The following is a 16,730-nucleotide window of genomic DNA, read 5'->3' as shown; positions in this document are numbered from 1 at the left end:
TTTGCTTTTCTCCTTGGGACGCCGCGTGTAGTGTGAGCAGACAGCTTCTGAGGGGGGATAATTCCTGCAGTTGGAGCCTTGTAAAAACCTGCTGTCCGGCAGACGTTTGCTCTGAAGGGATTGGCGACCGCCGCGGGCAGCGGATGGTGTCATCGCTTTGGGGAGCAAAAGCTGTCAAGACGCAGAGAGCGTGGAGCGCTGGCGTCTTCCCCCGCCAGCTCAGCGCTCCCGGGCTCCTCCAGCCGCACGGGAGCGGCCTGGCGGCTTTTTTTCCTCTTTTTTTCTCGTCTCCTTTTTTCTGGCACAGCATGAGCATAGCAGGGATCCCCCGGGGCTTTGCTGCTATCCAGAGAAGATGCCTTCTTCTCTGCCAGATCTTGTGCTGGGGAAAGGCTGGAGGAAATCCATTTTGCAACGTTTCTGCTGGGGCTGTTGGCAAGAGTCACGCGAGGTGCAGCAGTCCCGGGCTTGTTCCCCCGCCTCAAGCAGCACCGAAAGGCGCAGCCCAGAGCGGTCAGAGCACAGATCTGACCTGACCAACCTCTGCTCACTCCTCGCTTTACTCCAGGTTTGCTTTTTGTTCGCCCTAAAAAGCCTCCTGCTGAGCCCGCCCGCTCCTCCTGGGCCATGACCTGACTGCACCGGGCACTGAAGCCTTTCCCTGGGTCGGCGTTTCCACATGCCCCTGCGCAGCGCTGGCACGAGCAATTTGCATTTCTAGCAGCTCCAGGTCAGCCTGAACCACACGGGCTTTGCTTACGTTCTTCATAAGAAAGGTTCCGGTTGATGCATGTGTTAATCTCAAAAACAAACGCCTCCACATTGCTTTTCCTAAATATAGGACAAGTGTCTGCTGCGGTGCAGGGTGCTTGCAGACAGCCCACAGCGGGGTCATGCTCTTAAATCGAACAGGAGTTTATTAGCCCTGACCAGGAAAGGGACTCGAGTTTAATGCTGTCTGATGGCAGACTCGAGCTGCAGTGAGTCAAGTTTTCAAGGTCGATCTCGTTCCCTGTCATTTGTGAGGCTCATTCTGAGCCTGGAGGTGTGAAACGGGGCTCCCCTGGGACGAGCATCTCAGCCCAGCACTGTGTAGGTTGGCTCTTCCACTTAATCTCTCGTTATCACAGATGCCGTTTCACCCTCCTGTGGGGTAACTGATACAGGGGATTGAGGAAGAAACCATACCTCCTCGTTGAGTCACATCTCGATCAATCCAGTGCTGCGGGAAGGGTAATTTTCCAGGAACATGCAAGCATACAAGTGCTGTTGCTGAAATCTTGTGAGGTCCCCTAATTACAGCTCCAGGAATAAATAACGTTTTGCTTAGACCCTGGTGACTTCGTGCTTTGGAGCAGTTTTCATTTAAGCAAAAGATAAGCACATGAAAATGAAGATGGGATTTGGATTTTCCCTTCTGGTTATTTTGCTTAAAAAGATGCCACCTGGGCCTTGTATAGCAAATTTGGTTTTGTCTGGTGATGGTCAGTGAACGAAAAGATTGAGAGTCCCAAACTGTCATGCAAAAAGCCTCTGTGTTAGAAACTTTCATGTTGCCAGAAACGGTTTGTGAGTGGTGCTTTTCCCTCCACCACATATGTCCCTCCGAGATTTTAGAAGGTCCCTGTAGGAGCAGGAACTTGGAGGGCTGGAAGAACCTCCCAGGCCACAATCTCCCAAACAATGTCCTATCATCCCCTTCAAAAAAACCAACATCATCCATTTTAAAACTCACAGTGTGATTTCTTCTGTGGACGCCAACTCCAAGACTGCACAATCCCCATGGTTAGAAACCTTCTTATATGAAAACTGTAGTGGCGTCCTCTGCCAACGGAGCAGGTCAGATAGATACAAGAAGCAGAGGGTGGGTGAGAGGTGGGACGGGTGCTTTGAGGTGTTACTGCACTCGAGAGCCTGCACCCCTGTCGTGCCTGTGCATTAGGTTTGGGATATCCAGGCCACGTGGTTCTGCCCACGCTGTGCTGGAAACAGGTCCCCGGGCTGAGGGGTGGCAGCTGAAGCAGATGCTTCACAACCTGGAAGGTTGCATCCGTACTTAATTTATGAGCATGAGAACTTGAGCATCTGTCATTGACTGGGTGTCTGGCACCGCATTTGTGGCTGGTCAGATCCAGCCTTGGGTTTGGTGCTGCTGCAAATAGACCTCTGAAATCAAACCAGCTGCTCTGCATGGCAGGGAAGGGGCGAGGACTGCTTGGGTGGTTGTCTTCAGCGTCAAACACTCGATGGGATGTTGCTGGTTTAGAAGGGAAGAAAAAAACCCAAACAATTAAGAACTTAAAATGACTTATTAGTCAGATGAAGCATCTGAACAATTTGTCTATTAATGACTGTGTCTCTGAGCCTGGAAATGCAAACTCTGAGCCCCTGGGGCCTCAGCACAGAGCTGCCGGTGTTGGATCTGCCCCTTATCTCTGCCCCGTGCAGATGCCATCTCGCCCCATGGGGCCATGGTAACACTGGTCGGGGCCATTCCCTCACCAAGGCAGCCTGCACACAGTGCCATTTCCCAAATGCGCATGGATCAAACTGTTCCCAGTTGCTCTTGAAATTTTAACAAGCTGTTATCTTTATTTATGATCTTCTATTTGTTTAAAGGTTAGGTCTGGACCTTCTGAACCCCAACTGCAGGTTTTGTTAAAAAATAAGGGGGAGAGACAAGCATTGCTTGAGCGTCTTCTTGCAGAGCCAAACAGATTTGTCTCTTCTCAGGGGATGTTGCCTCATCCCAACAGGGAAGCAGCCCCTGCCAAGCCCTCTGATTTTTCTTGCTCCTTTTCCAGCTGCAGAAGGCGGGGTTATGAGGTCCTCCTGGCAGGGGAAGGCCGGTCGCAGCCCACTTCAGGCCCTGTACGAGAGTGACCAGGTAAGGGGACAGGGAGAGGGAGATGGGGGGTGAGGAAGGAGTAAGGCGCTGGGGGTTGAGCCTTTCCTCCACCCCTCCGGTGTGCAGGGCACTGCGCTGTCTCCAGCCCACCCCCAAGGTCTCCATGCCTGAACCTCTGGCCGTGTCCAAAAGAAGAGACCACACCGCTTTGGAGAGTAATTGTTCATAAAAAACTGCTTATGGCCCTTGCGGGTACTTGGGCAAATGGTTTCATTACCAGCGCTCCCAGAGCCATAGCTGGGCAAACCTGGGAGATTTCACCATCATCTGAGGAGTTCAAAGCCTACTCTGGGCCATCATAGCAGGGCAAGAGCATCATTGCTGCACTTTCTGCGCTAATAATTGATAGATGCTTCTATGTTGGGTGTCATATATATATATACACACGCGCGCGTATGTATATGCATATATGTATATGTATACACACACACACACACATATAGCTGGACCCAGACATGAGGGGTTTATAATCCTGGGACATCTTAGTCCTCTCCATCACCCTGAGCTGTGCCAGCGACACCTGCTGAGAAAGGGGCAGCCAGGCACAGTCTGGGCAGGGAAACGCTCCTCTCCAGGTGGGCTTAGTGGGTCCCTGCCGGTGCAAGGGTCTGCTGCAGGACAAGCCCTGGTTGCTGCTTGAGGCAGGGAGCGCTCACCCTCGCCAGTCCCTGGTGTGTGCAGCCCAACCAGCATTAGGGACCTGGCATCAGGGAAGGTGTCCCACTTGCCCTTAGCAGCTTGGGAGCTTGGGGGCTTGTGGCTGGAGCTGCAAAAGGTGTGTTACTGCATCCCCTCGCTGGACCAGCAGTTTTCCCCCCGTGCAGCCAGACTTGTCTTTGCAGAAGGATCCTTCACCCACAACTTCCCTGCAGGAAGCTCTGTAGGGAACCACCCTCCAACCGGTGCAACAGGCTGGGCCGTGGCCACAGGTCCCAGCCACCAAACGTGCCCTGCATCTCCCCACATCCACGAAGCAGTCCACCTTCTGCAGCCTCCAAGAAGCAGAGGACAATGCTGGTGGTCCCTGCAGCTGGCTGCCATCCCCTCTGCCTCCCCAGTGCCCATCGGCAGTGCCCGCTGCAGCCAGAGCCAGATCTCCTTTCCATACACGATGCTTCGTGTTACTGTCTAGGTTGATGCTTTTACGTCTGTAAGCAGCCAAATTACATTTGCTCTGGGAAAAACGGCAAGAGTGGACTCCCTTGGCCACAATGCCGGCAAACCCTCATGCTGCTGGAATGTCATGGTGTTATTTCCTTAAAAGTGATACTTAATTTCTCTGTCTTTTAAAGAGAAGGAAACGAAATGAGCAATTTTGCTCTGAAATAACTGCAAGACATGCACTTATTCCAGTCAGTGGCTGTTGAAAAGTAGTCACATTTATTTGTTGCCATGCCTGCAGACACTGTCTGTCTGTCTGTCTCTCTGGTCCAATAGTTTTGAATTATGCAAGTGCAGGGAAAAAAAATGAAAAAAATCGCATTATTAAAATGCCTCTTTTTTTTAAGCATATGCAAAAAGGGTTTCCAATTTTAAAAGGTGATGGGGAGCCTCCAAACAAAAGAAATTTCTACTGAAAGATTTGTTTCTGTTGCAAGCAGATGTACCATGAGAATGCCTCTTCAGCTACGATGATCACCTCCGTAGGTGCTGTCTTCTTCATACCCAAGTAGCCAACAATATCAAAGTCATATCTTGGTGGCAGTTAGAGTCTGTTGACCTGCATTTCCTCCATCTGAGCATTTTCTCATCTCTCTTTTGGAAGGAGCAGGGATGGGATGCTTTCTTCTGCCCCTGTCTCAGCGTACTGCCCATGCAGGTTCCTGGAGAAAGTGGTCACTAAGGTGACCTGGACAAGGTTATCTCTTTTGTGGACATGAGATCCAAGGAGGAGCTTTTTGCCCAGATGTTAGTACCCCTCTGAAGGTGACAAGTCTGCTGGATCATCCACGGGATGGGCAGTTTGTCTCAGTATCCTAACTCCTGGCAGGAGCTTTACAAACCCTAATCTCCATTACACAGCCTCTCCCAGGCTCTGGTGCCTCCCAAAACCCCGTATGGTCCCCCAGGAGAGATGAGGATGCACTTGAAGCTCTGCAAACAGTGTCCTTGTCCTGAGCAATGACAGCTGTCAGCAGCAAGGATGTAGGGACAAAGGAGGTGGCCTGCCCTTCCCCTTCATTTTGAGGTTGCCACGTCTCTGCAGGCTGCAGAGGTGTTTGCCCTGGTGCCCTGTGACACTGGCAGGACTCTCTTCAGAAGCCCAAAGTGGAAGCCACCATCATCTTGCGACACAGCAGTCATTGCATTGCATTAGCGCAACAGCTCCATGGGGTCAGAGCCACCCTCGGCTGGCAAGGGGTGAAGCCGTTAGTGGTCATGGCCCGGATGAGGCTGTTGGAGGTTCCCAGCGATGATTTCAGAGCTGAACGTGAAACCTCCCAACCCTTGTGAGCAAAATGGGGATGGAGTGGGCAGGAGGAGGAGGGGACCTTCCCCTTCTGAGTTCCTGGAAACAGTTTCCTTCCCCAGATGTTTTAATGATATTTTGGGATTTCCGATTAAAATCATGACAGGAAAGGTCACATCCCCAAATCTGGAGGGGGCTTTCAGCTGGCGCAGCGGTCAGGGGGCTCGGGGCTCCTGGGAAGCCAATGTAGCAGCTGCCAGGCCTTGCAAGGGTCAAAAGGGATAAAGGACCATATGTGAACTCCTCATCCCTGTAGACAAAGGAGACTATGACCAGAGCTGAGACATTGGACTGGCCTGTGTGGAAAACATCCCTCAGAAGAAGAAACACAAAGCCCTCAGGAAGGGCCCCACCACCACCTCCAGCAGTACCTCGCTCCTCTCCATCATGCCCTGCCACCCCCCATCACCTCCAGCTCCCCGACTGCTCCCCAGGGTTTCACTGTCAGCATCTCCCTTTGCCGCTCCTTGGCAGCACACCCGTGCCGTTTTCATCATGCATGCCCACACCTGTGTGCCACATTTCTGCCTCTTGGCTGTGATGTTCGCACCGAGCCCACGTGTAGGCGTCAGCGTGACATGGCGATGCCCCATCGCAGCCGGGGGGTGTGCAGGGCCCTGTGCCAGCAGAGGGGCTGCGCTGTTTGCCCCTGGAGGGGTTGGGCCATGCATGCCCCCCTGGACTGGTGTAAGCCCAGTGTGTGTGTGTGTGTGTGTGTGTGTGTGCGTGCTGTAACAAATACTCTGTTACTGACCCCCTCTGCACCACCTTTTCTTCCTTCACCCCCTTTGACTTGTCTCCTTACCCAGCTCCTCATCACATTTTGTTCTCTTTTGCCTCCAGCAGGTCCAAGGATTAAACGCACCAAATCAAGTTATGTTCAAAGTCAACACTGTCCTCAAAAATCCCACAGCGGTGACTGCCAAACCCATGGAAGGGGAGGGAATGGGAACAGTTCTGGGCCAAGTGTTGTGTGTAGGCCACAATCAGCTTGGGCAAGCTGGTGACCATCTCTTTTTTTTTCCCCCCCCCTCTCCCCAGTTTGAGCAGTCATCACTACAGGCAGTTCACCAGCAGAGACGGGAGCTGTTGAGCAACATCTGTAACCGTTACACTCGCAAGCGGCGTCTCCTGCGGCCGGATGACTTGCGGCACTTGGTGGTGGATGACACGCATGGGCTGCTCTATTGCTACGTGCCCAAAGTGGCCTGCACTAACTGGAAGCGGGTGATGATGGTCCTGACAGGGCAAGGCAAGTACCAGGACCCACTGGAAATCCCCGCCAACGAGGCCCATGTCTCGTCCAACCTGCGCACCCTCTCCGAGTACAGCATCCCTGAGATCAACCACCGCCTGCGCAGCTACCTCAAGTTCATCTTTGTGCGGGAGCCCTTTGAGCGCCTGGTCTCGGCGTACCGCAACAAGTTCACCCGCAGCTACAACACGGCCTTCCACAAGCGCTATGGGACCAAGATCATCCGGCGGCACCGGCAGGAGCCCAGCGACAAGGCCCTGGAGCGTGGGGACGACGTGCGCTTTGAGGAGTTCGTCTACTACCTGCTGGATCCACGGACACAGCGGGAGGAGCCCTTCAACGAGCACTGGGAGCGGGTGCACTCACTCTGCCACCCCTGCATTGTCCACTACGATGTGGTGGGCAAGTATGAGACCTTGGCTGAAGATGCCAACTACATCCTCCAGCTGGTTGGTGCCGACACGAGCGTCAAGTTCCCATCTTCATCCAAGACAACCAGGACGACAGATGACATGACGGCCCAGTTCTTCCAGGACATTAGCCCTTTCTACCAAAGGAGACTCTTTAATTTATACAAAATGGACTACTTGCTCTTCAATTACTCCATCCCCTCATACCTCCGTATCCGATGAGGCAGGGGTTGGGAGGAGAGGTGAGGGAGAGCTGGGTAACTCTCATCTTGCCATAATTCCTCTCCTCCCCCCCTGTGCTCATCTCTTGGTTGACTTCTGCCCCATGCCCTCTCCATTATGGTCTGCTCCGCATCCTGATGCCTTGTTCATGCATGGTCTGGAGGGAGGACACCTCTCAAAACACTGGGGCTGGAGCTTTTCCTTCCCTTTCCCTCCCACTCTTCAACATCCACAGGGGATGGTGGTGGGACCAGACACTGCTGGGTAGGAGGCCCTGCCTTAGCTGGGGACTTTCTTTTAACTAAGAGGCTCCTCTGTACATCCAAGTCTTGGGAAGGCTCCTTTTTTGGGCAGGATCCCTTCAGGTCTTTCTTCTCCTTACTGGGCTGTTTGGGGGCAGACATGGCATCTCGGGGTGCAGGGGAGAGTGTGTCAAAGACTTGCATAGAACCAGAAATAAAGCAATTATTTAATGTAAATTTTTCCTTTAAAATTGCTCCCACCTTTTCTTTTTGCCTTGTTCTCCTCCATCCTCCTGCAGCTTCCCGCGCCATCCTCCATTTCTGGGGAAGGCAGTGGTGTGTTACAGTGACCATGCATTTCTTCCCTGACAAAGCCTGGAGGGATTTTTTGTTCCTCTACTTCCACGTGCTCTTGGTTGGGATGCAAAGTACTGCAAAGAGAGAGAGGAGCAGGTTTGCAGCAGGTATGGGCTAATAGAGACACAGTGCTTTCTCCTGAACTACACTAGCAGAGCACTCACTGCCTGTGCGTACATGTCTCTGGATTTCTGGTCAAATCCAATAAATCCACGCCCCACACCTCCTGTTTTTAAGAGGGGATGATGACTGGTTTGCAAAGCCGTATGTACAGCACGGGTGCAGGCGTCTGCTCAGATGAAATCCCATCATCCACGGTGTCCTGCCTGTGGTGCCAGCTTCTCGTCCCTTGCCACCATGTGCTGCTCCCATATGCAGCCGGTGCATCCCACATGGGGTGGCCACATTGCACCAGGGGAGAGAGAAAGGTGCTGGGGCAGGTTTGAGTTATGAAGTGCTCTGGGGAGCACTGTGCTGGGATGTGGGGGATCGCTATGGTAATGAAAAGGTGATGCTGGACTGGGAAGGCCAGAGGAGCGTGTGTGCGTGTGTGTGTGCATGCGTGCGCCTGTGTATGAGAACAAATTGAGAATAAAAATGGGGACAGAGACACCTAGAGGAAAATTCCCCTTTGCCTGGCTGGCTTTGGACAATTCATTCCTTGAAAAAGAAATGGGGAGGAGGGGGCGAAACACAAAAGAAAATGACAAACAGAGTCCTAAGATTTTAAATTAAAACCAGTCTAAGGAGCTGTATTTCTTTAAAACCATATTTCAGTCTGTCTTCTTTTCTGTTCGTCTTTGGCTCAGTGGCTGCCTTTGTAAATAAACATGCCGGTAATAGATGCTATAGAGTGTGTCTGCTGGCTTGGCTGCAAACACTTGACTTATTAGTGCAATACAATGGGAGGTTTTATAAAACCAAGTGCTCTCAGGCTCTTTTAAAAAATAATGTTTTCATCTAACAACTTCCAGCTGTTATATCTTAACCATTTTCCTCTCTGCCTCTGATGATTGGCACCTATATGCTGACACTTCCTCCTTGGTTGCTTCGTTTGGAGATTAGGTTTAACAAAGCAATGAAAAAGAACAGTAAATAAAATCGCTGGTGATCCTGGCAGTCTGACTGATTCTCCCAATCTGGACTGGAGAGCTCACAGAAATGGCCTTTCGTGTGCTATCTTAGTATCTCCCTGTCTAGCTGAAACTCAAAGCACAAAAACAGGCTATATGATGCAACAAATTGCATCTGCAGTGTTCAGGCTTGGAGTGCATTCCTCCTGCTTTCTCAGGAGTCTCGCATTCCCTGCTTAGCACTGCCTCTGCTTGGAAAAATAATTGTTCAAGTCACCACAAGCTCTTTTCATTGCTTTTGGTCATGAATCATAGTTTGGGGTCAGATTCAGAGTCATAAAGGGATGCATTTTTTGGATGGATTTCTTTATTTTTTTTCCTTTTCCTAAATACTGTTCTCTGCAGGTAGCTCTTAAAAGTGATGGCACAGTGAGTGGCAAGGACAGACTCCCTCCCCGTTGTGCTGTCTGTGGGTGCATAAGCAATACCTGGCTAGCTGGGAGCCTCTTTGGGCTCTCTTTGGTGTGAAAGCAAGGGAGCAGCATGCTTTGGGTTTTGTCTTTTAGCCAGCTGGTTTCTAACCTTTGCTGCGATGGTGGTGATTTGGAGACGGTCCCGGTTGTGATGGCTGTTTGATCGGCAGCCTGTCCCCTGGCACCCCCATCAGACCTGACCCATTGCCCCAAACAACAGCAAAGGCACGCGAGTATGGAGCGAATGCAGGCCTCCAGCCTCAGCCATGGTCTGTAAGGGCAGTACCCTGCTGAGATTTAGTCTGTAATAGGGTGTCTTTTGGGTCACGTAGGACCTTTAGGCTTTTTCTAAAAAAAAAAAAGAACACAAAACAAAACAACAAAAACCCACAACCAACAGCTACAATCCAACCCATTTAGGTCATAGCCTTGGCTTTCCCCCTGCCTAAATACCACTTTCCAAAGCAAAACCTGCCCATGCAAACAGAAAATGGCCACTTCGTATTTCTGAAGCAACCGCCTTCAGCCCGGGCTAGAGTTTTCAAGGCCTGGAAACGCTGCTCGCACTGAAAAACGCTGCAGGAAAGGAGAAAACGGGGTTAGGACGACACCGTGTGACTGATGATCCCAACTACAAGCATTTTAATTGCCTGTACGACTTCGGGTGCTGGGAGCCATTTCTCTGAGGGACTCCCACTTGTTTGTGGCTTTTTTTAGCTGTTTCACTGCATCTTTTTTTTTTTTTTTTGTGATAGAGGAGAAAATATCAAGGTAGTCTAGGCCACCTCTAAAGTGTAATTGGATTTGGTTTTATCCTGTACTTGGAACTGTGAATGTGACAGCACTGACAGCACCTGATGTGCAACATGGCCATGGAACACAAGGAGATGCCCGAGGCAGCCCCCCAGGAGCACAGAGCAGGGCATCATCCCCTCAGCCCTACCCGAGCACCCTGCTGTGAGCAGGGAGTGTTTCCAGGAGGAAGACAGTGGTCTGGAGATGAAGGGCACAAATGCACTGCTGGGATCTCAAACAGGACTGAAATGCAGCCCTGCGGGGTGTGTCTGTCTTGGTGGCAATGGGGCTTTGGTGCGGCCGGCCTGTGGGGCTACATACCATGTACTGTGCTGCATTTTGGCCAAGGTTTGATGATGAGCAGAGGTGAAGACTCTTCTCGGGTAGCCCCATAACCAGTGAGGTGAAGACAGGACCAACCATCCCACTCGGAACGAGCTGAGCTGCTGTCACCTGGAGAAAGAGCCAAGTGATAACCCCAAGGGCAGCCAGGGCATTGACTTCTTTTTGTACCCTTAAATACAGGCCTTACACTGCCAAAAAGACTCCCCAACTTGGTATTTCTGCAGAGAAATAAACCTTCCCTGCAGGGCTGGTGCCCAGGGCTAAGTATGGCCATTAACCCCCACAGCTCCATACTGAGCTTCTGCACCCAGGGGCGTGCTGGCAGCAGCTGGGCTAGAGGACGAGGAAGGGATGTCCCACAGCAAAGCTGAGGATGCTGGTGGCTGCCAAAGCAGCCAGGTGAGAGCACTGGGGTGTCCCTGCTGTGCTGGTAAGTGCACCGACCCTGCCAAAAGGAGCAGAGGCACCTGAGCGAGCATGGCTGCAATGAGCTGCCCATCCCAGAACCAAGCAGCTCATCTGCTGGGGTGCGTGGGGCTGGGTGCCGCACCTCACTGACTGGGCAGCGCTGTCTTCTGCCCAGGCTGGAGTCCTCGGCGCCGCTTTGGCAGCAACAGGTTGGAGCAGGAAGACCGGGGTGGCCGAGGGAGAGCTGCCATGGCCGGCGCTGCCAAGGTCACCCTGGCTTGGCAATGGGAGCCCAAAGACAAATGGAAAAATCTGAGTTAGATGCAATGATTGCACATGGCTTAGCCTCAGGGAAGGAATAACCTTGCAAATTCTATTTAAACCTTCTCTTCCTCATCCCCCCATCAAGTGCCTCTTAAAAATAAATAATTAAAGAAACAAAGCATGGCTATTGCCATATGAAATAGCATTCAGAGTTCTGAGTCACGCAGCCAAGATGAGGCAAGTGCACCCTGGGCATGCTTGAGGGCAAGTGCCAGCCCTCACCTCACTGCTGCAACGACCATGGTAGCAATGTCCCCCAGCCCCCTTGAAGGCTGCTGGTACCATGGGAGGTCCCATCCTGGCCTCAGACAGGCTGCAGAGCTTGGGGACAAGCATTTCCAAGTAAGCCAGGTTGGTCCTGGGGTTCAGCCTGAGGCTTGGGAGCTGCTGGGGAGCTGTCAGAGCACCAGGGTGCGAAAAACAAGAACAGCCTCACTTTGGTATGTCCATGAGTGCACACATATACAATGTAAATAATGATTATATTATAATGTATAATAGAATTATTGCAAATAATTGAAATATTTATAGGCGATAATACATCCATTATATGTAATATGTATATGTGTATAAAGTATATATTACAAAAATAATTAAACAGCACTTATGATTACATTTACATGTTGAGTGGTTGTATTTGTATATGATTGTAATACTTAATAGCTATTTTTTTTCCATCCATCTACATATGCATGTACATATGCATGTACATCATCATATTTATTATATAAATACACACATACCCCTGACCATAAAGGAGAGAGCACCTTCCCTTCCTGCAACGTCGAGCTCTGCCACAGTCCAACATGGCTTAGCAGCTGATGGCGAGCCAGCCCCTTCCTCCAAGCACCGCTAACAGCTCTGCTTGCTCCAGCCTTCAGAGCCTGGCAGCTCTTTGCCTGTGCTGTGGGTATTTCATGCTGTGGAGCCGCTGGCCCCATCCCTGGTGGCCTATGTGAAGCTGCCGAGTTTCCCCTTCCAATGGAACAAAACTGAGCTTCAGTGACAGGGAGGTTTCCTTCCAGAGCTTGCTGTGCACCACAGATTGGGTTGTTTACCAGCTGGAGGATTAAATAGACTTCCATTGAAGGGAAAAAAAAAAAAGCATTTTCAAGTATGTCTTGGAAGTGGTGTCTTGCTTGAAGGAGGCTTTTCAGACTTGCTCCTGTTTGCTGGCTGGCACTTCGCTTGTCCCTGGTAAGAATGCTGCATCTTGTACAAAGTAGAGTATCTGCATGTTCCATGACACTGGAAAAATACTGTATTAGGATGGAGGCAGTGAGTGGAAGCTGAGGGGGAGAAAAATAAATGCTTTGACTATCACTGAAACAAACCCGTTCCCATCTCTCTACGGCTGGTGACAGCCCCTTCTTTGCTTGCAAAGAGAAACCTTTCCACACCCAGGAATGAGGAAGCCCCTGACCGACCTTCCTCCCCGATGCATCTGGGATCTCCCTGAGGTCCCAGCAGCCACGCCAGCACCCCAACACACTGGCGTTGCGGCGGTGCAGGGCAGGCACCCACCCCCTCCCAAACCCCGATGACCTTCCCCAGCTCCCATCCCACAACACTGACATGAACCTGAGATACAGTTTATTGGGGCACAACTAGTGGCTCATCTCAGGAGTGAGCCTAAACTGCACTGCTAATACAGTGTGAAGCAAAACCAAGGGAAATTAAAACATAAATTTTACATTTTTTTACTGCCTCCTACTACAGCCTGGATCAGCTGTCTGACGGCTGCACAGGGCTTGGACGATCCAGCATAAAGCACTTTTTTTTAAATTTCTGCTTTTTTCAAAAACAGCCAGTCTCATTCTTCTGCTGACACGCCACATTTGCCTTTATTCCCCCTAGAGATTAAAACAAAGTAAGCTTTTGACTGGGATCTTGTAGCATTTGATGGGTTTCTTAGTCCAGGGCAAGCGCTGAGCCCAAATGGGCAGATCAGCAGCCAAGGACTAAAGAGCAGCAAGAAAGGAGCTCTCTTCTCCCACCTCTTCCTTTTTAAGGACATTGCTGATCTGGGAGCTGTGAGGACTAAATAATACAAATAAAAGTCACCGTCAGCTCAAATGGAGGTGCTGGTGACTGTGGCGAGGTGGCTACAAGCCAGCAAAAAGCTGGGCACAGTACGCCACAGACACAGCAGCAGAGAAGCCAGGCCCACCGCTAGCAGTGACTTTCCTGCCAGGTTAGATTAAAGACAGAAATCACTACAGATGGGCTCTGCTACCCACACAGGTTTGCCCTGAAACCATGTGAATTTTGTGAAGGAAAAGGGAGGAAAGCAACTCCCTCCCCAAACCTCCACCCCAACAAAATACGTACAACCACCACAGGGAGCATAACACCAGGTAGGGCCTGTGATGTACCGAAAGCTCTTAAGAGCTGAGGATCCTGAAGGCATTTAAGGAGAGGGAAGTGGGACAATACCTAGACACCTCAGAGGCTTCTTGCCCCGTGCAGGCCCTCGCTGGGTGCCACCAAGGCAGCCAGTGCCAGGGGGAGGGAGCAGTGACGGGCTGGGGCTGCTTTCTTGGCAGAGCGGGTTCAGAGGGAGTCACAGGACCACTGATCCAAGCCGTGCTCCAGGGTTACATACAACCTTTGTTAGCAAAGGCCCTTTCTCATTTGCACAGGGCAAGAGAGAAAAGGAAGAAGGAGAAAGAGTAAACAGGCTGAACAGCCAAATAACTAGCCTTTCACTGCCCTAACAAAAAAAAAAATAAAAAAAAAAAATCCCTTTTTATTGAAACCATTTCCTTTGGTTATATCATTTCTCTTGAGGCTGGAAGTAATTTTCTGTCTTAAGTGCGTTCCCTGCATTTAAGTGCACAGGCATGAGGCTGATGCTTGGCTGCCCACCAAGGGGTACCCCAGAGAGCAGCGCGTCTTGTTGTGCCCTTTTAATCTCGCCACATTGGCTCATAGTCCCAGTGCCTCCTGCAAGGGGGGAACCCCCAGCCCCAGCACGGGCAAGGTGCAGCATGGGCCACTCCAGCCCAGCTGGGTCCCAAAGTAGGACACAGATGGCATCCATTACATGTTCCCATTCGTGTCCTCTGTCAACAGTGGCAAGCAGAACAAGCCAAGCTCTGCCCAGAAATCCCGTGATGAAAGGACACACCAGTGCAAGGGCTTTGTTGCAATCGTGCGACAGAGGAGCAGCTGTGTGTTGGGCACTGGGAGGAGAGTGACTGGAGTCCCTTGCAGTCAACACCAGCCACAGGCTCCAGGCTGGGGCTTTTGGGGGATTGGAGGGAGCAAGGGCAAAGCTGTGCTATCAAAGAGAGAGAATTCCATGTGTCTGGCACCCTGCAGAGGGCTAGGGTGTCCTCAGCAGCCTGGCCTTAGGATGAGCCTTGCCTGATTCACGCCAGCAGCAAAAGCATCAAGACCAGCAGAGGACCTCCCCACGGCAGCAGGGACATGCAGTAAGGTGAGGAGAAGAAAAGCTGGTGTTGAGGCAGGAGAAGTTATTTGCCAGACGCCAGTGACAAATTGGAGCTAATAAAAGTTTACATAATAAAATACTAATCTCAAGTTATTAAAATATGTATGTACATACCTTCTAATGCAACCCCCTCAAACTGGGACCAGCAATCAGACACTTGCTTCGCTTTCCCCGCAAGCCCCCTGAGCTGCTGCTGCTGCTGCAATTATCACCCGTGGGTGCTTGGGGCTGAGGGCTGCGCAGCCGAGCCGACAGCACACAGGCTGCAGCGAGAGATAAAGCAGCAAGGCCTGAGACGGGGGAAGCATGTGCCTTGAAGGCTCAAACTTCCCTCACCACAAAGCTTGTGTGTGCACACTACCCCATACTCAGTAGGGGGTAATTTATCCTTTGTAACAAAAAAAGGAAGAGGAGGCTTGGAGAGAGTGGAGGAGACAGCTGATTTTTTTTCAGGGAGTGTTTTACCCCACACTTGGCAGCCCGGAGCTGAACAGCTCTTGCTGTTAGGGACCTTCAGCCAAGTCTTGATCTCAGCTTTGCATCAGCCTGGGGAGATCAGAGCAGCACCAGGAGCAAAGAAACGCCCAAGGCCAGTAGGCACCCAACGCAGCTCAAATTTAAGTGTTTAAGAGCTGTCAAGTCCTTGAACAAAGCATCCATCTGCCAGCAGGCAGGTGGACTTGACCTTCCATTTTCCCTGCTCCTACATGTACAAAGGCAGATTATTATTAAAGTTGAGGTCCAGTGGCATTTTTCAAAGGTTTGATCCATGCCCTCAACTCCTGACTCCTGGGCATCTTGTTATCTGCAGGACCCTACAGCTTCTTTGATTTCAGTGAGAATTGGCTGCTTTCAGCCCCACAAGCCTCCCTGATGTGTTCCTGGTAGCACAAGATAGCCACCCTGCAGTGAGGACCTAAGGAGTCATTTGCCAAATCCTCGTGCCAAATCCTCACGTACTCCAACACAGTCCTTATGCACACACACAGACACTAGACTCATCGCAGAGCAATCGTTAACGAGTGGATGGTGACTATGGGAGAGGGAATGGGGTTTAATTCTAACCTGAAACACGTGGCTGCAAGAGGTTGCCCTTGGTTAGGAAACACTGATTTTCCTGAAGCCTTATTAAAATTGTGTTGTCCAACCCTGAGTGGATGAGAAAGAAGTGAGCAAGAAGTTCCACCCGACAAGTTTGAACTAAAAACAAGGCAGAGCCATGGCAAGAAAAAATAAACCCCCAAATCCACAGCATTACCTTTTTTTAACCACTTTATTTGTGTGTGTTTCTATAAACATTTTCACTACTGGACGTTTCATAAACCGTAAAAACAAACCTTCCTAGCCCCAAAATGCAATCAGTCCAGCTTGTCGGTCAGACAACAGCAATGCTGCCAGCGCAGGTAGGTGGTATCCCTAGATAACCTCCCGCTGGGCACAAGCCAGCGGGAAGCTCATTGCGTCAGATCCTGAGCGTCTGAGCGACGGAGAGGAGACAAGTTTAAAGACCTGGTTGCTCTCCTCCTCCAGAGACGTTATGGGAGAGAAAAGGGGGGCAAATAAACAATTTCCCTTGATGGAAAGTCAGAGTACAATGGAGATGTTGCGACATCCACTTGCAGGGTCGGATGCAGTGACTTCGGCAGGCTTTGGAGCAGCCTCACAGGCTGTGTTGTTACTGGGGACTGAAACCCATCAAAATGCCCAAATGCTCCTTAACGCCTCGTTTGCCGGGCACGGGTGTGAGCAGCAGGTGCTGCTTAAAACAGACTTGCTCACTTGCGAGTGTGCAACTCTGTGGGTGCCAATTCCTCGGGGTGGGCAAGCCCAGCTGTAAGGCACGATGGGGAGGAGAGATGGGGTCTCAGGGGTGGCAGGGGAGGCCCAATCCAGCCAGGTGACCCAGCACTCATCGCCAAGTACCCCATATTCCCAGAGGAAAGCACCATGGCACCATGTCGCACAAGTGATGCGGAGCAGCGGGTGGTCTC

General features: G+C 51.1%; 1 protein-coding gene across 1 annotated transcript; it reads left to right on the top strand.

Moving 5' to 3' along the window:
- Positions 1–2,806: 2,806 nt before the first annotated feature.
- LOC104615885 (carbohydrate sulfotransferase 11-like) lies at positions 2,807–7,265 on the top strand. The gene is made up of 2 exons (XM_010292715.1): positions 2,807–2,887; positions 6,420–7,265. Exons 1-2 carry the CDS (start codon positions 2,822–2,824, stop codon positions 7,263–7,265), a joined length of 912 nt encoding a protein of 303 aa, XP_010291017.1. The 5' UTR covers positions 2,807–2,821.
- Positions 7,266–16,730: the final 9,465 nt, after the last annotated feature.

Source organism: Phaethon lepturus, unplaced genomic scaffold, assembly GCF_000687285.1.
Source record: "Phaethon lepturus isolate BGI_N335 unplaced genomic scaffold, ASM68728v1 scaffold22638, whole genome shotgun sequence".
NCBI lineage: Eukaryota > Metazoa > Chordata > Aves > Phaethontiformes > Phaethontidae > Phaethon > Phaethon lepturus.
The sequence above is the reverse complement of the archived record's forward strand: the minus strand, read 5'-3'. Positions and strand labels throughout refer to the sequence as shown.

Excerpts from the sequence above, each read along its gene's own strand:
- LOC104615885 (XM_010292715.1), top strand. The coding sequence starts at position 2,822 with ATGAGGTCCTCCTGGCAGGGGAAGGCCGGTCGCAGCCCACTTCAGGCC. Across the intron at positions 2,888-6,419 it reads CCCTGTACGAGAGTGACCAG|TTTGAGCAGTCATCACTACA; the intron begins GTAAGGGGACAG and ends CCCTCTCCCCAG.